Source organism: Helianthus annuus, chromosome 14 (assembly GCF_002127325.2).
Source record: "Helianthus annuus cultivar XRQ/B chromosome 14, HanXRQr2.0-SUNRISE, whole genome shotgun sequence".
In the NCBI taxonomy this organism is placed as follows: domain Eukaryota; kingdom Viridiplantae; phylum Streptophyta; class Magnoliopsida; order Asterales; family Asteraceae; genus Helianthus; species Helianthus annuus.
In genome coordinates, this window is record NC_035446.2 from 79,637,102 (window position 1) to 79,659,208 (window position 22,107).

Genomic DNA, 22,107 nt, shown 5'->3' on the forward strand with positions numbered 1-22,107 from the left:
GTTTGTCTCTTTGTTATTTTTTAATATTGTTTTTGGTTCAAATTGGGATGTTGACTGTTGAGGTTGAGCTCTGTGGGCTGTTGATTACATGTTGGGCTTAGAGTTGTTTAGAGTTGGGCCTTAACCTGGACTTGAAGGAGATGGACTAGAGTTAAAAGTTACCAGCATGTTAATTTGATTTGGGTCAAAGTCGTTGTTGTATCACATATATCCAATAAAATTAGTTTAAGCATTCAAAATGTGGAGTTTATTGGCAAATAGTGTATTTGTACCCATGTTAGATAAATAAACTGCTATCTAGGTATACCGTATATGTAGTAATGTTATACTGTATAAAAAAGAAATAAGCATTTGAATGTTGCTAATTTTATAACAATATTGTTATCATGGATGTCACATGAGCTCAAGAAAATTTCCACCTTCGAAGAATACCTTCATGTCAACTTTCTTTCCCATTGCGTTAAATCTAGCACAAGACCGGCACGTATTTATTGTGTGTCGGATTATTTATTAGGTTAAGTTTATATGCTTTTCAACGTGAGTAAAGGGAGTTGGTAATAAAGAGATATGATATTGGGCCCAATTATGTGGGGTCACTTCTACCCATTGTATGCTTAGAGGTCTGGCCAAGGTTGTGTCTGATACACCGACAATGCTTCATCTACGTGGCAAGCTGTGTGGATTGCATATGAAGATGATCACCAATCACATCTTCGCTATCGCTATCAAATACAGTTACTTTCTTTATGGGCCCCAATATCCCTTGAACAAATGACATTGTTATGTATTAAACATCACATAAGTGTGTCCTGCATGAGATTACCAAAATTACATTTTGCACCCAACAACTTATAAATCTTAACATATACTCGTAATTTCCTTATGCATATACTTTTATTAACTTCTAGTATAATATTCTAAAATATTATATTCCATTTTCTCGATGTCACAATAAGTGAACTAGTAACCAATCGTGTGGAAATTTGGTTGATGAAATATATGTCGAATATAAAGTTATGCATAAGTTGAATTAAGTAACCAAATTATTTGAATGTAATCAGAGGAATATTATCAAGTATGTATGAATATAACGTTGAAACCAAGTAACAAATAGTTACCAAAGGGCCTTTGGCCTAGTACTACAAAATTATTGGAAAAAAGTGTCCCATGATCGACAAAATGTGCAATAGGTTTAAATAGTGTTTGTTGTTCGAAAAAAAAAAAAGGTAGCAAATAGTTTGGGAAAATGAATTGGTGAAATGATACAACGTATTCGTCAGTTTGTTGTATAAAAGTAAAAACAATTACTTGTGAATGATAATTGGTTAAGTGTTGTCAAGACATACGGCATGGTACATTCAAAAGTAGTACATGTTGAGCACCGTTTGAATGTACGGTTTGGTGCAAGACATAAGTCGATGATACGAATACGAGGAAGGCTTAAGTAGGGGCCCCATCCCATAAGCATCAAGGTCATGTAGACATAGACGAGGGTAATGTGGCAAAATCATATAGTACATTCTTGACTGATTTTGAAAGTCCAAAGGAAAGCATTGGAATACAATAACAATCCAAAGTGGCGAAACTTGTTAGTTGTTGCCTTGACATGTAGTGACAATGGTTTTAATAATTTTATGGGACCACTCCATTTTTCAAACAATGCTATATTTTGAGAACTTATATTTTTTAAAGAACCCATACTCTTGGAATTCATGTTATAGTCATAAGGGTGAGTGTTCACGGTGAATGCATGAGGGGAGGGTTTGCCACATGAGGGGAGGGTGCCGCCATCTCTTTTCACCACATGAAGGGGATGAAAATCGGTGGATGTTCACCGATTGTGGGAAGAGAGGGAGAGGGTGGCCCACTAACATTTCAACCAATAATATGTTTTTCTTTTTTAAATAGTTTTCCCCCACCTTATGAGGGGTGCACCCTGTACGTTTTTGGGCAAGAGGAAAGTTATAAAGGAAAAATAACATGGCATCGTATAATTAGGTTAAAAAAAGTTTCCCCTCACCTCATTAGGGGTGCCCCCTTCACCCTAATAAATAATTGCTGCATTTTCAAGTTTCAATGTTTTATTTGTTCCGCTAAACTATTTTGAAGGGCATTTTTGTTTGTATTTGACGAAATTTCAGTGTAATTAACCCTAGTTTATTTTTAATTTTACTTTTTTGACAAAATTTCAGTATAATTAACCCTAAATAAAAATTAAAGAAAATTAACCCTAAATAAGAATTAAAGAAATTACGCAGCAGAAAACCAGATACTTTAAAAGGTGAGTTTTGAATTGTTGTAACATCATAACAAAACTTCAGTAGCAATTTACGTATTTGACCCTAAAGTTTGTAAAAGAGTCGAACAACCAGAAAATAAATATCAATGTAACAAGCATATCATATCAATACTGCATACAAAATCATATAAAACACCTTTGATCTTAACCTTTATAACACACTTTAAAAAAATATAATTTGAAACCATAATAAGAACTCATATAACAGATTAAGTGTTCTTTTGTATAAACTATACACCCACCAACACTTTTATTCCAATAATCATTTTCTGCCCCATGGAAAGCAGCCAAAAACCTGAGGCATGGAAAGAAAAAAGTCAAAAACCATGAACAAGGTTTGAGGTTTAGAAATCAAGTGTCGACTAACGACTATATAGATCGATACCTTTGGCTTTTCTTTGCGTTGACCAAAATAATTAGTGTTCTCGGATGTTATCATCGGAGACTTTCCTCCGCCTGCGTGTTTGTCGTGCCGGGCTTTGTTGAACACTTCAGTGTAACCTTCCGCTGATGCAGGATCGTTATCGTCCCAATCACCAAACTTTGGGATTGCAGGGCCATCATCAACCTGACATTTTTTTTATATTGTAACGGGTCAATTTCATATATACCCTTAAAAATGTACATAATATCATATTACTCAAAAAATAATTGATATAAAATATAACCGTTTCAAAATACTTCAAATTTCATATTCACCTAATTTACCAAACACAATTTATAATAATATGACCATTATACCGTTCTCGTTCTCCCTACACTAAACTGTCATATCCTAATGCAAGTGTTAAGGGAAGGGCAAAAACGTCACAACTTAAAACAAATATATTTGATATTATGATTTGCGGAACAAACTCTTACGCTCATAGACGGTCAATAGGCGTCCTTGAGAATTGCTTTCCATAACAGTTTCGCCCTTACCACTGATGGCCAAGCACAAACCTTGGTGCGTCTATACGCTCGCAATCTTATTATTAAATAAAACTTCGTATAAAACGTATACATAGTTGTATGAATAAATGACTATGCTTTTGTCTTAAGAATCTTGATGTGCCACAGCATGGCAGACAGAGCTATGGACAAAGTTCCATCCATAACAATGCAGATGATCTTATGCATTTTTATTATAAATTATGCCTTCATTGATTAACTTACGTTTTCGTCACCACGAGTAACTGGTCCCAAACGCCTTCCAGGAGTCGAAGAACCTGCACCATAGCTACTTTCAGACGAAACACTAGCCTTGTTCCCGCCTCTTGCATGGTGGCGTGGGTGCATCGGTGAGTTATCAAAACTCTGAACAGAACCAGCACTCGGCCTTGAGACCCTTCTGGGCTGTGAAGAAGAATCACTTGACTTTCTCAAGTCAACTTCTTCACGGCTCACACGAGTCTCATGTTTTGTTCTTGATGAATCTTGAACCTTTGGTTTCTCTGGTTCAGACTGTATTGATTCATCATAACTGATGTGAGCTTCTTCTGGAGCCTGAAATGATTGGTTGTTGTTTAAAGACGGATCAGAAATTTGTGGAGTCATCTTTGATTTTCGTCCTTTCTTCGCTTTCTCAAAGTAGACGGTGTAGGGAACATCATCTTGATTCTCCCAATCGCCAAACTTTGGTACTTGTGAGCGTTGCTGGAGATTTAAAAACATGTCTAGAGTCAGTCAAATCAATTGCATCATTCACATCCTAATTTAATCGAATTAACATTAGTTACAACTACAGTCGAGAAGATAATCAAAACCTAATATCAAAACCCTAAAGAGTTGAAAACATTACTCTCCAATTCTGTTTTCAACTAACATAATATGAAACTGAGAATCAAAACAAATCTAGAAATCAGTCGAATCGATAACATCATCCTAATTTAATAAAACTATCACTAATCACATCTACAACTGAGGAAAATAATTAAACCTAATATTAAACCCTATAATTTTAAGTTAAATACATTCTTTTCTAAATTCTGTTCTCAATTAGCATAATATGGAACTGAAAATCAAAACAAACCTAAAATCAGTCAAATCGGTTACATCATCCGAATCCTAATCTAATCAAATTAACATAAATCACAACCACAACTGAAAAGAATAATCAAAACACTAAAATATTGAAGATATTCTTTTCCAATTCTGTTTTCAACTAGCATAATGTGAAATTGAGAATCAACGGTAATGTTTATAACCAATATCCAGCATTATAACGTCAAATCCTCAACAAATTACACAATACAACAACAATCTAGTCATAAAACCCTAGCTACGAACATTTAATTAGCAATAAAACCTAAATCTAAACACTAATTTATCAAAAAGAGAATAAATTCGGTCATTTACGATGCAATTTATGAAATTAAGTTGAAGAAACTATAACTAACCGTCATGATTCGTGTAGGTTGGAGGTTTTAGCGAATGAATTTTGAGTGAATAATCATAAATACTAACCGCCAATGTAGAGGTGATGAATGAGAGAATGACTGGATGACCGGTGGAACCGGTCATAAAGCTGTATAATTACATGTTTGGAGACGACGACTGACCGTTGACTGAGCCGTAGACGCCGTTGGAAGTTGAAGAAGTTGCCGACGATTTGGTCAAAATCAGCGGTCACCGGGTTCCTTCATCTTTCATACTACTTTTTTATAGTACAAGAGTAGTCCTTGTGTTTTGTAAAAGTTTTAAATTTGGTCTCTTAACTATGTAAACTAGTCAAAATTTTGCACTTACGTAACATGTTTGGTCTCAGAACGCAGATGAGGTTAGTTTTTTTTTCTATAAAGGAGTTAAATGTCATTTTCGTATATGTGGTTTGTCCAATTATGTCAGTCCAAATCAAATTTCAAATTTGTAGAATTTTCATCCCTAACATTTTTGACACATGTCATTTCCGTCCAAAAAACTAAGGTTGAATCAAAGAAACTAGAAAAACCACAGGGACGAAAATGGCAGTTAACTCCTGTTTTTTTAGGGAACTCAGGAATTGGCATGTTTCAATAATGTTAAGGATGAAAATGTTACAAATTTGAAATTTGGCTTGAACTGACTTAATTGGACAAACTATAGAGACAAAAATGACACTTAACTCTTCTATAAAGTACATGTAAAATAACATAAGTACATTTGTTTACCAAGCGATAAATGGCTATTTAAAAAACTTAACAAATTTCTGGTGGTGGTGATTGTCGGCGACTTTTGATGGTGGTGGTGGCTACCAATGGGTTTCTTGAAGAAGAGAGAGAGAGAGGGGAAGGGAGACTAAACATATATTATGAGTGAGATGATAAGGGTATGTTGATTATTTTAGATGCACTTAACTAAAATGATTAACTTTAATCCAAATTAGAGACCAAACATATTATGAGTGTTCATGAGTTTGAACCATGAATGTAGTTTCTCGTAGTTTGACTAGTTTCTGATAGTTAAATCCCCTTTAATGTTTTTACAAACTACATGGACTATTCATGTAGTTTAGTAGTTTATTTGATTATTTCCACACATGTGTTTCCATGTCTCTAAAGTCTACTCCATCCAAATGTAAAGTTTACTAAAGTACGATACGTACCAATATGGATAGTGTTTTGACTTACGAGCGTGTATTGTTTAGGATATTATTATTTTATATAAATAAAATAATCATTATTCTACTACAAAGCACATTTTTTACATTAATTATTTCATTTCAATTTATGAGATACATTATGTTGGACACATAATTTTACGGCGTGTAATCAAATTTTCATATCCCTGAAAAAAGTTTTGTCTAGTCTACACATGATAAATGTTAGGAGCGTATCCATAAAAAGTACATTTTATATGTTTTCCTTTACATTGATATATTTTTACGTGAAACATATTTGAGTTTATGTTTTTTTACGGTCGTAACTCCCAAGTAATTTTAGTGAAATAATTATACAGTGAGTTTATAACACATAACTCAGTGTGCAAGCAAACATATATATGCGACTAAATAATCATGCCGTAGGTGTAAAAATAGATAGCTACTTTCTTATTTTCTTGATATTTGATCTTGTCGACAGGCCCCTGGCTGGGCTCCCTGTCTAGGCCGGTTCCACTGGGCTTCCACAACAGGCCCAATTGTTACTCTTATTACGCTGCATATTGGAAAGGTGGGAACCAGGGAGAGGATCTTCTCTGCAGAGTCATTTAGTGACCTGCAAGAGGAAAGAGAAAGAAGCGACCGGTAAAGTACGTACCTCGTACTTGCCTCATTAATGGTGTGAACCTTTTCTCCGGCAAAGGTGACATGTAACCCTCGTAGCCCGAGATATGAGTTGGCATATGGGAGACCATCGGGTTGGTGAAGGGATCTCGACAGTTGATACGACAACCTTGCTATATATAAGATGCCTCCATGATCACCTAAGGTATGCATTCAATACCTCAAGCATTTACTCACACAATCACCATAACTTCGGACCTTCTCCGAATCACACTAAATATTCAAAGTCTAAGATCCACACCAGGATATTCCGGCGATCCCTGTTCGTCGGAACGACTCCATATTTCTGGCAAGCTTACTTACTCTCACGCCGGAGCTTGGTCACGGATCCCCTTCGGGGCCCTCCGTGACAAGGCTAAGGGCCTGCTTGGTATGGGGCAATGTAATGGACGGGAGAATTGAATGAACGAGGTAATGGAATTGATCATTACCGTTCTATGTCTAGTTTGGTTCCCATGTGAGAATGGAATGAACCATTACCTTTTGTTGTTTGGTATTCGCAGGGGCGATGCTTTGAAGGGGTCGGAAGGGGCGCCCGACCCCCCGAACTTTTCGGCCAATAGTGTTATATATGTAGTTTTCGTATATAAATTTTTGGGTATGTACGTTTTCGACCCCCCGATTCTATAGAATTTTTTGGGTATATACGTTTTCGACCCCCCGATTCTATAGAAATTTTTGGAATATATGTTTTCGACCACCCCCCCCCCCCCCCCGTAAAAAATTTCAAGCTTCGCCAATTCGAGAAAAGACAAAAGGAATAAAATCGGATGGCGGTGGTCAATGATAGGCGGTGATAGGTGGGTGGTGATAGGTGGCAGTTGTAGCGACATCAGTGGTGGTGGGTAGAGACGGCGTGGGGTGGTGACGGCGGTGGTGGGGGTGGTGGGTGACGCCGAAGGTGGGAGGCGACGGTGGTCGGAAGTGGTAGCGGCGGCGACGGTGATGGCAGGTGGTAGCGTCAGTGGCGGTGGGTGGTGGTGGTTGATAGCGATGGTGGAGCTGGGTAGCGACGACGGGCAACGACGATGATCGAAGGGGGTGGTGGCGGTGATCGGAGGTGGCAGCGGCGACGGTGGTTGGTGGCGGGTGGCGGCGGAGGCAGGGGTGGCGAGTGGCGGCGGAGGCAGGTGGCAGCGATGGATGACAGTGGTGGTGGGTGGTGGCAACGGTAGTGGGTTGTAATGTTGTTAGTGAAAGGTGAAGATGGAATGAAATGGAAAAAACAGGGGGAACGGATGGAATGATTTTGAAGGAATGAAATGTATTTTGGAATGGGCGATTTCATTCCATTGACCAACCAAACACTATTTTCTTCGTTCCCTGACAATGATGCGTTCCAATCCACCTCTCAATCCTGCATATCAAACGCTACCTTATGGTTTATTTAGACGGCATTCTTAACTCAAATTAACAATATATCTACTTTAATACAACATGCATAAACATACTTAACACCAAGTTGAATGGTTAATGGCTTAATCTATCCAAATCAAATATCTTTACCTAGTAGCGACCTGCAAACCGCGAGCTTTTTGAATAACCCTACACGAGAAAAATTGTAATAACGTATTTATTTATACATTATATTCAGATATTAAATGAACTATTTATATTGTCCGACTTATTTTTATCATCGACATCATTTCTTTTTTTGTCAGACTCTACAAAAGAAAAAATGTATTCACCACTGAATTTGATCATAGTTTTCAATGTTATTGCATGAAATTATAAGTTCTAGATTTTATATGGTATAAAACTTATTTAATATTCATTGCATATAATGATAATTTATTTAAAGTCATTGTGTTTCATGTAATCAAGTATATATATATATATATATATATATATATATATATATATATATATATATATATATATATATATATATATAGGGGAGGGTTTAAATGAGAACGCTAAATATTTGTGAGAACCGTGAGAACAAATGAAAAAACCATGAGAACTTGGTCAAAAACAACTCAAATTCAAAAATTTTTTCTACACTTATCATTATTATTCGTATACAATGTTAGAAATTCAATTTACACGTATAAATTTACGTGAATTCATAAATAAAGAAAATTTACACATGTGTAAGTTTGCCATTTACACATGTGTAAATCTGCTATATTTACACATGTGTAAAAAATCTAAAAAAAATGATTTTGAAATGAGAAATGAATTATGTGATGTTATAAATTCTTATTTTGATGTTGTATCTTAATTACAATGAGGTTTGTATAAAAAAAAATTGGTTTTGATTGGTTTTTTCATTCGTTCTCACAGTTCTCGCAATATTTAGCGTTCTCAAGATAACCCTCCCCTCTATATATATATATATATATATGATAATGCTGTATAAGAAACCCCATTATTTTAGAAAACTTAGCAAACTATGTTTGTGGCTTACATTTAGCCACGTTGCACAGATCCCCTTTCTATTACTTTTTGCAACAAGGTTATTTTAGTAAATTAACTTAACCACCAAGAACTATCCCCAATATGAATTGACATCTTCATTTATTGCCCATCAAATCTTATGTACCATTCACCCTCCCCCATATTTCTTTTTCCATTTTTCCTTTATATCTTCGTCAACATTCATCAGAGAAATCCATTTCACTTTTACTCCAAATTAGTAAGTAACTCCATTAATATCCATGGAGACAAATCCACCAACCTATGAGTTAATGTCGCCGGTCCATAGTTTCCCCAACCGGTTTTTTAGCAGCGACTTCCAAAATGATGAGGAATTTAATGCTCCAGGTTTGTCCATTTATGTAACTTAACTGTTCTCGAAGTTCTGTTTTTTTTTTTTTTTGTCTTTTACAACTTTTTAATCGAATAATCCAAACTATACTGCATGGCCATGTTCACCTGTTCCATTCGAAGCTTCTGTATACACTTATATGCCTGTTGATTGTTCGCGATCATCCGAAGCCCCTGTTAGATCCCCGGATGTTGTGATCTCCAACAATTTCATGAACAGCGCTTTTAATGATGACCAGGTTATGGATAATGAAGAAGGTTTGTTTTTTCTATACACGGGTTTTGTACTTTTCTTCCCCAGATATGGCATTGTTCAAACATATTCCATAATGTTCACATGTAGCATCCCAAGATTCCCATATGCAGCTCATGCCTGGTGCTGTTTCTGGATCATCTCATGGTCATTCTCTGTTTGCTGAATCATCACGCGGCCAGATAGACGGTTGTATATATTACATGGGAGCCCACTTTATTCTCATATCACAGATTTCTAACCTTTTGCCATGCCATGTATAGCAGATTCCTAACCTTTTTCGTTTTATGATGCAGGGCCATCGAATCCATACTTCGTTTTTGATACCCCTCAGGGAACCCGTTACTGGATTCCTAACGTCGCTGATAAGTTCATACCAGTGTGTGGGAAATCTTATCCAACTTTTGCGGATGTTCTTTCCATGTATGAACTTTATGCGTTTGAAGCAGGTTTTTTCTGTAAAAAAAGGGCAAACTAAAGTCTGGAATGGAATTCCCACACACAAGTATCTTCGATGCTCAAAATATGGAAAACCACAACCCAAGAGGACTTTTGACACCCTAGATGAATCTTCTGTTAAGCACCGGAGGACCAACTTCACATGGTGTGACTGTAAGGCAAGCATACTAGTCTCAATCTCGAATGATTCATACACAGCTCTGAGTTTCAATGATATTCATAATCATGAACTTGTTGAGAGTTACAACCGTGATCTTAGCAAGATATCACGGAAGCTGTCATTCTCCACCAAACAATTCATTCACAATATGAGTCTAAACCATATCGGACCCATGAGAGCTTATAGATGTCTTGTAGCTTTAAAAGGAGGGCATCACAATGTCAATGGGACTCCGGTGGATTTTAAAAACTTTAGCTACCAGTTACGAATTTTTATTGGTGAACACGACGCACAAGTTTTCCTTGAACGCCTGCGTGAGCGCTTTGACAACCTACCCAACTTCTATTTGATTACACTGTATCAAATGGAAAGTTGTCTTCTGTATTCTGGGCTGATGAGATTTCAAAGCTAAACTACAAAGCTTTTGGCGATGTCCTCGCGTTTGACGCAACTTACAGCACTAACAGGTTAGTTCCCCCCCCCCATTAACATGTGTTAGGCCTGATCCCCAAGTATGCAACCCTAACCCAAAAAAGTTTTACATTTTGTTAACATCAAATCAATTTTTTGTTCATAGGTACAAGATGGTTTTTGTGCCATTCATGGGTGTGGATCATCATTTCCAATGTGTTACATTTGGGGCGGGTTTGATATCAATCGAGTCCATTGAATCCTATGTGTGGTTGCTTAAGGCTTTTTTGAAGGCACACGGTACTCAACCAACTCTCGTGCTGAGTGATCAAGACCCATCCATGCTACAAGTTGTTCCTATGGTCTTTACCGAATCACGACACCGTCTATGCATGTGGCATATAATGAAAAAACTACCCTCCAAGGTTAGCTTAATTTGTTAGCCCTTAACATGTGTTATTCAACATAACAGAATTTTTATACGTATTTTCAAACTGTTTTAATCTAACACGTGTTAGTAACTATTCACTTTTTCAGATCTCTGCGGACGTTCTCGAAAACACTGATCTTCGGTCCTGCATTCACCGGTTGGTTTGGAATGTTTATATCAAACCTGAAACGTTTGAGTCCCGCTGGAATGACCTCCTACAAACATTTGGGCTTCAAGACCACAGCTGGTTGAACGACATGTACAACATCAAACATCTTTGGGTACCAGCGTACTTCAGGGAACTGCCCATGTGTTGCTTAATGAAGACCACTTCACGTTGCGAAAGCTCTAACGCTGCCTTCAAGGTCAACTCAACAAGCGCAAACACCCTTGTACAATTTATGATGTGCTTTGAAAATAGGGTAGACAGCCAACGATATCGGCAACGTGTATCGGAGTACAAAACCTCATCCACGATGTTCACTGGCAATACTGATTTAGCGATAGAACAGCACGCGTTCGCCATTTACACAAATGCTGTTTTCGCGCAAGTTCAAAAAGAGATAATTAAAGGGAAGTTTTTATGCTACATCACAAACCAAACCGAGTCCAGCGATTCCAGTCTTTTGATAGACGTCACTCATTTGGATAAAAGGAACAACATCACAAATGTCTATCAGGTAACACATGTTAGGCAATTTCATTATTACCCATCCTCTAACATATGTTAGACCTAAAGGGCTTTTTTTTTTGCTGACTATGTTCAAAACAGGTTACGTATAACACTGTAGATCAATCCGCCAGTTGCTCATGCAGGAATTTCACACGTATCGGATATCTGTGTCGCCATGTCTTTTGTGTCTATCGATTGAAAAATGTTGAAAGGATTCCACCCCAATACATAAACGATAGGTGGCGTCGAGATGCCCTCCCCAAACAGGTTTTTTCAATTTCCAGCCGATACGGAGTCAACCCACACGCACCGTCCGTGATGCGGAATGAAATCCTCGACCTCGTTACTGAATGCGTTGATGTGGCCAGAACCGATGAGGATTCGTTGGCAAAATTGGTTGACCAACTCAGGGATTTCAAGATCAATGTGCTTTCCAAGCAACCATTGTCTACAATTCAAAATGCATCAAACGAGTGTGAAATGGAAGAAATAGTTGGGCAGCCAATCAACATTCCAGTCGAAGTTGCTAATCCAGAAGTTGCACGCAATAAAGGATGTGGTACTCATACTCGCATTTCTGGCCCCGGTGAGAAGGCAAAGGCAAAACCACCCAAACGTCCAAAGCAGCTTCGTTTATGCAAGCGTTGTGGTCTGTACGTCGACGACCACGACTCACACAACTGCGCTAAGGTGGCTGCAATGAAAGCAGCAAAGGCAGCTGCTGAACAACAAAGGCAGACCGCCACTGGTGCCTCACCCTCTGATTAAAATCTTTATTGTCGTTTTCTAGTACTATGTAATGGGAGACTCTCTTCATTTTGGCCTTCTTACACACATGTAACAGTCTTTTGACATCCTCCTGCTCTTCTCTGTTACGTGTGTAAGAAGGTGGAACTATTTTGATCCCATTTGTCATAAATAGGATTGTAAGAAACTCTATGGCCTTGGCCACTTTTGTGTTTGTAGCCCTACTTTTTTGTGGACCTCTGTTTGCTATTAATGGGCTAATCTTAATATTATCTGCATTGATGATTGTGTTTTTTTTTTTACCATGGCATAAAAACCTTTAGGCTTAACACATGTTAGCCCCCATAATTGTTGGTTCTTTTAACTGGAACTATCCCCACGGTTCTTTTAAGGTGGAACTATTTTGATCCCATTTGTCATAAATAGGATTGTAAGAAACTCTATGGCCTTGGCCACTTTTGTGTTTGTAGCCCTACTTTTTTTGTGGACATCTGTTTGCTATTAATGGGTTTATCTTAATATTATCTGCATTTATGATTGTGTTTTTTTTTTTTTTTACCATGGCATAAAAACCTTTAGGCTTAACACATGTTAGCCCCCATAAGTGTTGGTTCTTTTAACTGGAAAGGATCAAAACAATCTGTGTTAACCACACCAACAGCTTATATATTAAACCACATCAGGTTATAGAATTAAACTTCACGTCTAGGCAACTTAACCACACATTCTACCAATAGGTTACACTCCCGCGTCTAAAACAATTGATCGACTACCGAGAAATGACATCAACCGATTGCCAAAAAAAACATAATAAAATACCAACAAAACGACATTGGTATGTCGTTTTGTTAAAACATAGGGTCATCAGGTTAACACATCTTCAACCACTTTCAACATACTAACTACCCCTTATTATACTCCATCTCTAACAAGCTTTTCATCATGATGTGCCAAATTCCTCATCATGAAAGTACAGAGGAGATGGGCTGCGCTCACTCTCCCATGGGTCATGGTAACACCAGGACTGGATTGTTTCGGGTGAGTATGGACACAAGGGGCAACCACATAATTCGTGGTCTGGATCCGTCAGCAACCTAACCAACTCATTTGGTAGCCCCTTCAACTTTTCAGCTTCTGGAACAACGTGTTCCCTACGGCGTGACGTTTCTTGCGACATAACAGCTACATCAGCTACATTTTTGGTTCCGCTATCTGAAGCATCGTCACCAGAACCTACTCCAGTTTTCCCGTCTTCTCGCTTCTTGTGAGACACTTTTCTTTCGTAGCACACCCCGTACCGGCCCTCACATGCTTCCTTCCCCTTTTGCTTCCGCTTCTCCATGCCTGGTTGGGTAGCCGTTACCTTACCTTTACAAGGGTCCATCACATTACAACACTTTTGAACCGCTAACAGTTTACTGAACTGGTGAAATATTACAGAATATGACTTTGGTTCTTCATTATACTACTTATAGAGGTTTTCCCTGGGTACATTTAATATAGGTCTTTGTGACTTGACTTTGATGTGACCATAAGGGGCCCTTTTCCAATAAAGTTGTTTTATAGACACCAACCCCTATGTGTGTAGACTTCTGCCACCTACTTTCCCCAATTTCCAATATTCCCACTACATTTTTAGAAATAGTGGTCCCCTTGGAAACAGGAAGCAGCATTTTCTCATTTTCTATAATGTTACACGTACCATTATATAATTTAAAACAACCTCATCTAAAACATTATCAACTACATCCATCAACTACTTTAATAATATTCTAACACATCCAACAACACATCAATATTCTTTAGAGTATACAATTACCAAGTTACTAAACATCAGATTTTATATAGATAGTCTATCCCCAAAAAGACATCGTGACGATGCCATACCCAACAAAACACCAACCCCGCAATAAGTTTAAAGAAACATCCCCAAATCCAAGTACATTACATATCCAAAAACAAAGCTGCCGCATTTAAAGCCCACTGGTGATACAGTAACCACCATTTCACCCCCCTAACACGTGTTAGTCTATTCGGCAATCCTGCTTGATTTTTGGCAGCAGCACATTCACCTCCGAACATAAGATGTGCGCAGCATACCTCTTTCTCAACTTTCGCACCTCCGCCATCTTCCTCGCCCCACTCATGCTGAACCCACAGTTAGAACTTTTGTTTTTCCCCATGTAGCACTCCATGTGTCGCATCAAGAAGACTCCACAATCAGTTGTGTTTGCGGTGGTCGCCCAAGGAACCGGCATACGCTGGATGTTGCAGTAGTCTATGTCATCGGCTCGCGGATTCCCAACCTCCCGAAGGTATTGCACAAACATATCTTTCTGCATACACATATACAAGCCATGCTCAATAAAAAATAGATCCTCAATATTATCACACTTATTGTTCAACAATGGTCAGTTTAATAACTTACGATCTTATACGCTGTGTCCTTGTGGAGGTAGTAGACACTATCTTCTATCAACTGACCTTGGCGTGCTTTGTCATTATCAACGACATAAATTCCGGGGTCGCGTAACTCAAACACTAGCAAGTAAAAGTGTTTGTGCTCCAATATCGGGAATAAAACAATGTCGTGATTTCGAAAGTCGGGAACATTTTCACCGCTGTTAACCGCACCTTTTATTCCAAGCCGAAACTTGTGCATCCGCGCCTCGACGCCACCTTCCTCAGTTGTTAGCATCCACGGAAACTTTAAACACAACAGAGAAATTAATTAGGACAAAAACTCGCCACATTGTAATCTCTATATACATGACACTCACCACAACTTTAGTACCAAACAATTGCCTACTGTAAGCCTCCCGTGATTTCCGTTTCTCTTGGAAGTTTAGCACCTCCGCCCAACAGTCGATAATACCATTTGACACCTCATTGCCAACGTTTAAACTCTTGAACATAGCCCGAGACGCTTCTACATGGGTAGGGCTTCTAAACAGCAACTCCCTGGTTTCAGATGTACAAATTATAAATTAAATTGCATACTTTAACACATGTTATTTTTTATATAACTAATTTATGCTACGGTGACCCCCCTACTTACACAGCCATGTGTATCGGACTATCTACATCAACAACCGACGACGAACCCTGTTCCCTCCTGCGGAAAAAATCAAAATATAACCAATTAACTAGTGTGGAACTTGGTTCATGGTTTACACTATTTATTATACAACAATAAACCACGTTGCAGTTCTACTTACACGTTTGCATCCATTGCCCGCTTCCTACGAGAATGTCCATTTAAAAGGTGCATTGGGCTTTCATCAGCGTATATGTACTCCCACAGATTTGCCTCCTTCTTAGTTATTGGCTGACCCATGTCAACAGACCTTATATAGTAAGGTGATCTGTTTGGTTCCGCTGCCACTTTCTCTCGAAAAGGGAGCTTCCTTTTTTGGGCCCCCAACTCAGCCAACATACACACACGGTTTGCAAGCGGCATATTGTCCTCCACCTCATTCATATCACCCCCATAAAAATCCAGACCAGTTTGCCCCTTGTGGATTGCAATTGCCGGGTCATAGGAGCTAACTGGTTCTACCATTATAACCATACTCAAGTCTGTGGTAGCCTCCATATCGCCTAAAAACATATAAAATAAATAACTCATGTAACGCGGTAACGAATATAACACTTTTCACAGTAAATGAATGTATTTCAGCTCACCGGAACGCTCCAGCACTATTTCTGTTCCAGCCATCTCATCCACCTTCCCACTAGTGCAACCTGCACGTTTGATGCAAATAAGTATATTATAGATGACTCCTACTAACCCAAAAGGTGCTGATTTTGTTTAACGCTATATCGTACCGATTTTCTGTGACACGTCCAACTCACCCCCAATTTGTGTCATTCCAAGACTCCAATTAGGGCCATCTAAAGTACATTCATCAAAAAATGTATCGCCTTCGCACACTGTTTGTATGATTAACACATGTTAACTCTCTAAATGATGCAGGTAGGGTAGCAGTTAACACATGTTAGAGCATGAAAATCTTTACCGTTCTTTACCGGCTGCCACACCTCTTCAGCCGCTTTCCCTTTAGCGTCGACATCCTGAGCCTTATTGAAAGTTGCGCCTACGACAGAGTCTACCACCGCGCTAATGCATTTTTGAATATTTACATCAGTTGAATGCAGCCCATTGTAACACCTCGAAATTTTGTGTCCAATGATGTATTGACACGTGTCTTAAGTTTACACGTGGCGTATTGTATTTAATAAAGGACTAATGTTGACAAACCTTGAAAGTATGTAAATTCGAGGGTTATAAATGTCAAACAAGGGTAAATATATTGTATAGTAACCCTAAATGGTGCTCGTACCTTCAAACGAATAAATCATGGATCGTACGGAAGCAAAACGCGGAAGAAAGTGGGAGATTACAAGCTGCGGGGGTTAACTGTGTCAACATGTTTAATTATACCTCTGAGTGACCCTTTGACATACCCGAGGCTTTGTAACAGTAAAATACGCTCACTAGAAAATACTGTATAAATTCCGCGAAGTTCCGTTTTAAAACGAGAAAGTTATGATCAAATTCGTACGAGAGGGGTTAGAAGCGTCAATAATGAAAGTTAAGACTTTCTGAATAATTAACAAAGTTAACCGGGGACTTAACGATGCGGGTAAAAAACACGAGGCCCTTAGTTGTAAATAATCGAGGGCCAAATCGCAAAGTTACCCCTTCAAACCCGAAAGGTCAGGTTAATAATTACAGAAGATTTCGTTATTAATTACCAGGATTCTGTTATGATTACAAAAGATTTTAAAAACCTGAAAAATCAACCTCTCGCGGGCCGCTTTAAGTTTTGGGTTAAGTTGAGGCGGGCCGCGAGCCTTCCAATTGTACGCGTCTGATATTTGAACTCAGGCGGCCCGCGTAAAGTGCATGGTTCTTCCATGCGGGCCGCGTGAGACGCCCAGATACAGAAACTTTGGACTTGCATGCCTTTTGAACTTGTGAACGATCATTTAAGCAATAAGTGAGGCATGGGCACCCCCTACTCGACCCATAGCACTCTAGGCCACCTGCCCATCATCCATACTCAGTTGTAGTGTGTGTTGTAATGATCTAAAGGCATGTTGAGTACTATAAATAGGCATACTTGGTTCACTATTAGAACACACCTCAAACACACTCTTCTGATCATACTTGGAGCTCTCAAGGCTTTCTCTTATCATCCTACTTCGTGTTCAAGCTTCTGTAAGTCGTTTAAATCCTTTGTGGTTTAGTTTTGCTTAGTATATAGCTAAAAACCAAACCGTCGTAACTACGGTTTGACTTCAAGATAAATCCTTAATGGCTCAGTCTTATGTCAAATCAAAGGTAGTTATGTGTTGGTGTTTATATGGGTAATAAACCTCTGAAAGGGTTCCCCATGATCACCACTCTAACTAGTTCAAATGTCGAGTCAAACGAATGCTTAAAAAGTCAACAGAAAGTCATTTTTTGCGATTCTTGCATAATTTGTAATGTATATGCTATGAAACCTGTTTTGACAATCATAAAACATGATAATAAGTATATAAACTTGTCTAAACTCGTTTGATTCGGCCATTTGCTATATTGACCCGGTTCGGAGCCGAATGTCGCAAAAGTTTGACTTTTGCTTTGACTTCAGTTCTGACCCGTTTTAGTGCAATGTAGATATGCCTTAGGACTCTCTTAGGACCAGGTCACGTGATGGTATCACCCTCTGTGACCGGTTCGTTGTTTGTCCGAGTCTTTTACGCATTTCCGTTAATTACTTAAAAGTTGACCGTAACGCCCTTTTTAAAATAAAACGAGTATTTCGGACACGTGAAGGGACCATAACCTTGCTTACTAAATTCTAAGCATGTCCCTAAAATTTCACGCCAATCCGAGGTCCAGAATGGGAGTTATGCTAAATAGCGCATTTATAAGAAACTTTTGTAATAAACGGCGCAATTAGCATAACGCCTACCTAAACCAAGATTTCGTCACCAAAGCTTTTACCCACTGTAGTAAAATAATATTTTGGGATTTTTAAAGATTTTTAATTAATTTTAACCTGCTCATAACCTGCGGTTATGGCTACGGTTCGGTAAATACCGAATATGCCCTTTTCGGCCAAAACTTGAGTTCTACAAGGTCTTTTGACCCGATTCCAGTTGCCACTGATTTTAAATAATAAATAAAATATTTTAGACTTATCAAACTGATCGGGAAACTCAGGTTTCCTGTAGAACTCGGAAATCCCTTTAAAAGTCTTTAAAATGACCGGAAAACCCCTACGGGGCGTGTAATGAACTAAAACTCGTTGCGGGCATTATGGAATGTATCCTACTGATACCACAACCTCTTTAAAGTATATTGACTTAGGAAAACAGTGTAGGACTCCTACGGTTACCCGTTGCGCCTATTGCGCGCACGGTTCGGCTTATGTAACTAGTTTACATAGATTAGCCGATACGGGTCAAACCATATCATTTTGACCCCAAAATCCAGAGTGTGAATATTAAACCCATATAAAACAAGTCTCCAAACTTGTTGGGTCAGAATCACATTCCATTCTCGGTTTTCGCCTTTCACGCGATTAAACCGTATCTATCCCTCGAAATTAACCGGTCTAGGCTACGGCTAATATAAAGACCCGTTAGGATTCTAATAGGTTATTTTAAAACCTTCGTTCCAGAATAAGGAGCCCCAGTAAAAGATATCAGTGATTTAATTGATTAAGGAATATACATTGCAAAGGTAAATACTTTTAACTTATTTTCCCTTATACGGGCTTGGGTTACGGTATATAAAATACCGCTTGATTGAGCATCAAATAATTCCATCGCTTAGGTGGTTAATTGAATAGTTTGATCGCCTCATTTAAACAGTCTTGTTACTTAAAAAGCCTTTGGGGGGTTAATGACCATGTCCCGGATATCCTTGGCATCATTTTACGAAATGGCCACGACCTCGACACCCGGGTGTAGGCGTACACCCGGTATGATGTCTATATTATTAAAAGACGTAGCCGATGGTCTACCCGCCTTGGTTTTACGCAATGTGGTGTGTCTATTGATCTTTAACCCGGCACGATCCGGGCTACTGAACGCAAAGAAGGAACATGTAATTCGTTCACAAGATTATAATATTAAATAATTCTCCCAAGTTAAACAAACATGTTTATGCCATGTGCATCCAAACCAATTTCCAATCATTTTACAAAATGAGTCAGTTGATTGTATTTACCAGTGTAAACTGACGTATTTTCCCAAAAAGATTAAGTGCAGGTACTACACGTAATTGGCTGGTAATAGCTCCCTAGCATCTAAAGAAGTCTCGCAAGCTTGATGTCTTATCTGTTGAACTACATTTTTATTTATTTTGATCCCTCCTGTGGATACAATTCAACTACTTGTGATACATTTGATATTACAGTAAATGGTTGAATTATATTTATCTTTATGCTTCCGCTGTGCATTTATATATTGTGGTTTGGCTATATTGGTTCCAACTACGTCACGATAATCCCCACCGGGCCCACCGGTGATACACGTGGAAATCGGGGTGTCACAGGTTGGTATCAGAGCCAACATTGAGTGAATTAAACACTATCCTAACGTGTTTAATCTCAGTGACACAATTGCACATACTTGAGTCTAGACAAGAACATAGGACAAATTCGAATTGTTATTCCAAATTTGTCTTTTCCTTTTATTATGGTATTTAAAGTTTTAAAAAGCAGGAAATATGACGCCAGTGATATTCCGAGGAAGAGGAAGGGGAAGAAGGGGCAGAGGAGAGATCGTTACTCATCACGATCACGAAGCCGGACCTTCAAATACGCGAGCTCCTTCAACCACAAGGAGTGAAGAACCGCAAAGGCGAAGAGACCTTTATGAACCTGCGAGGCATTCCACCTCGCATAGCTCAACGCCATCATACCGGCACTCATTTGGGCCAAATTCCGATAATGACCCCAACAACCCGTAACCCTCCTTCATACCTCTACAGCGTTCGGTATCACACCGAAATTTTGACGACCCTACTCCATACTTCAGAGGTCAGTTTAATCCAGCTGACTACATCCAGGAGCCTTCAGGCTTTGTTCCGTTAGGGCCGCAAGATCACTTCTCCGAAGATCATATGGACGAGGATACTGATCCGACAGAACCTACTCGTGGTACGCCCACGCACCCAATAGAAATCTCTGATGGGTCATCCTTCCATGGTGCACCCTATCAGGGACCAGATAGTTTCATGGCGCTGTTTAATCAACACGAGTGGTACCACACGCCACAAACATCACAACAGCCGCAACATCTGCGAGATCCCTCCGAGGATCCACATTTCGTGGCAGTTACGCCACCACCTCCGCCACTGGTACAGCCAGTAATGCCTGATCCGCCAAGGCGTAGGAGGACAAATGCTCGTATGTCCACACGAGGAGGAGGGGATTTCCACTTCAGCACCCCTCGACACTCTAGTAGTAGCCACTACCCGCCACTACAAGAAGAAGGACCTTCAAGTCCTGTACAGGAGGCGAACTCCGCACCAGCTGCACCAAATTCGCCACCATTTGGGTATGACCAACCCATACCTGCTTACACGGGTCCAACGGCTTACAACCCGTTCGAACCGTCATCACAAGCACATTACAACTACAATTATGAGTGCGACCCATATGTGGTGTCGGCTAGGTATAATGCACGCTATCCCGACGGAGCTCATGGGAACATGGGAGTACCGGACTACTCAGCTCATGGGTATCCAGCACCTCCCAGACCTCCAGTTCCGCAACAGGCGCCACAACCACGTTTCTCTCCTCCTGAACAAGAAGAAATACTCCACCGTTTGAGCCGTGTGGAGAGAGAATTCGAGGAAGAACGTAAGAGCCACCGAGGATTCCTCAAGGGCTTAGCAAACCTACTAAAGGGCAAGAAGAAGAAACGTGACCATTAGTCCTTATGAAAGTTCTAATGTAATGTTTATTTTGAAAGAAGTCCCTGCGTGGACATTTACCGTATTTCAGTCCCTACGTGGACTTATCTTTTAGTCCTTGCATGGACACTTATCTTGTATTAGTCCCTGCGTGGACTTGTCACTTGTTTTAAACCTCTATGTAGGTATGTACTATTTAAAAGTCCCGTTTAGGGCGGTGTGTAATCGTATTAAAATTTTGGAATATTATGTTATGAATTTCATTTTGTGATTACTAGATATGAAATAAATCAAAACCATTCCTTTTAATTTGATCTGCCAAAATAAAGAATCTTAGAGTGAAACCTAGCCAGGTGTCTTTTAAGATCCGGCCAAGATGGTAAGACCTAATTAAAAGATTCTGATTCCCTGTTAACCTCTGTAAGCATGTTAACAATCATGGCAGATGTGATTCGTTAAAATTACACACGCCATTCTTATACAAGAATCCTTAAAAGGATTCCAAAGCCCAAAATAATGATATAATAAATCATGGGTTAAATCATCAATAAAGATGATCACTTGTTAAACATCCATAAGTGGTGTAGTGCCTAAGGGCCAAATTATCAAACATCCGTTAGTGATGTAGTGCCTATGGGCCATAATTGCTGTCATAATAAGACAAAAGACAGTGGTGGGTTATGACTCCCTGTCAGAAGGAGTAAAAGGACTACGGTTCAAACCTTCATACCTTGATTCTCTGTAAT

At 39.1% G+C, this 22,107-nt stretch overlaps 3 protein-coding genes across 4 annotated transcripts; 2 read left to right on the plus strand and 1 right to left on the minus strand.

Annotated features, from left to right (window-relative positions):
* Positions 1-2,376: 2,376 nt before the first annotated feature.
* LOC110916132 (RPM1-interacting protein 4) lies at positions 2,377-4,906 on the minus strand. 2 transcript variants are annotated; one of them, XM_022160890.2, is made up of 4 exons: positions 4,745-4,906; positions 3,455-3,934; positions 2,685-2,867; positions 2,377-2,594 (listed from the first exon to the last, which is right to left on the minus strand). In XM_022160890.2, exons 1-4 carry the CDS (start codon positions 4,799-4,801, stop codon positions 2,562-2,564), a joined length of 753 nt encoding a protein of 250 aa, XP_022016582.1. In that variant the 5' UTR covers positions 4,802-4,906; the 3' UTR covers positions 2,377-2,561. The 2 variants fall into 2 exon arrangements, with proteins under 2 accessions (XP_022016582.1, XP_022016583.1); XM_022160891.2 differs by having other exon boundaries at positions 4,678-4,892.
* Positions 4,907-9,235: 4,329 nt separating this feature from the next.
* On the plus strand, positions 9,236-10,360 carry LOC118486397. Its single transcript, XM_035982819.1, has 4 exons — positions 9,236-9,305; positions 9,432-9,566; positions 9,652-9,750; positions 9,858-10,360. Exons 2-4 carry the CDS (start codon positions 9,449-9,451, stop codon positions 10,037-10,039), a joined length of 399 nt encoding a protein of 132 aa, XP_035838712.1. The 5' UTR covers positions 9,236-9,305; positions 9,432-9,448; the 3' UTR covers positions 10,040-10,360.
* Positions 10,361-11,497: 1,137 nt separating this feature from the next.
* LOC110918819 (protein FAR1-RELATED SEQUENCE 4-like) lies at positions 11,498-12,462 on the plus strand. The gene is made up of 2 exons (XM_022163100.1): positions 11,498-11,701; positions 11,794-12,462. Exons 1-2 carry the CDS (start codon positions 11,498-11,500, stop codon positions 12,460-12,462), a joined length of 873 nt encoding a protein of 290 aa, XP_022018792.1.
* Positions 12,463-22,107: the final 9,645 nt, after the last annotated feature.

Bases quoted from the DNA above. Each gene is read 5' to 3' on its own strand.
- LOC110918819 (XM_022163100.1), top strand. From the start codon at position 11,498: ATGTTCACTGGCAATACTGATTTAGCGATAGAACAGCACGCGTTCGCC. The intron at 11,702-11,793 runs GTAACACATGTT...TGTTCAAAACAG, and splicing joins ACATCACAAATGTCTATCAG to GTTACGTATAACACTGTAGA.
- LOC110916132 (XM_022160890.2), bottom strand. From the start codon at position 4,801: ATGACCGGTTCCACCGGTCATCCAGTCATTCTCTCATTCATCACCTCT. The intron at 3,935-4,744 runs GTTAGTATTTAT...TTAAATCTCCAG, and splicing joins TCATCACCTCTACATTGGCG to CAACGCTCACAAGTACCAAA. The intron at 2,868-3,454 runs GTAAGTTAATCA...AAAAAATGTCAG, and splicing joins TTACTCGTGGTGACGAAAAC to GTTGATGATGGCCCTGCAAT.
- LOC118486397 (XM_035982819.1), top strand. From the start codon at position 9,449: ATGCCTGTTGATTGTTCGCGATCATCCGAAGCCCCTGTTAGATCCCCG. The intron at 9,567-9,651 runs GTTTGTTTTTTC...GTTCACATGTAG, and splicing joins GGTTATGGATAATGAAGAAG to CATCCCAAGATTCCCATATG. The intron at 9,751-9,857 runs GTTGTATATATT...TTTATGATGCAG, and splicing joins ATCACGCGGCCAGATAGACG to GGCCATCGAATCCATACTTC.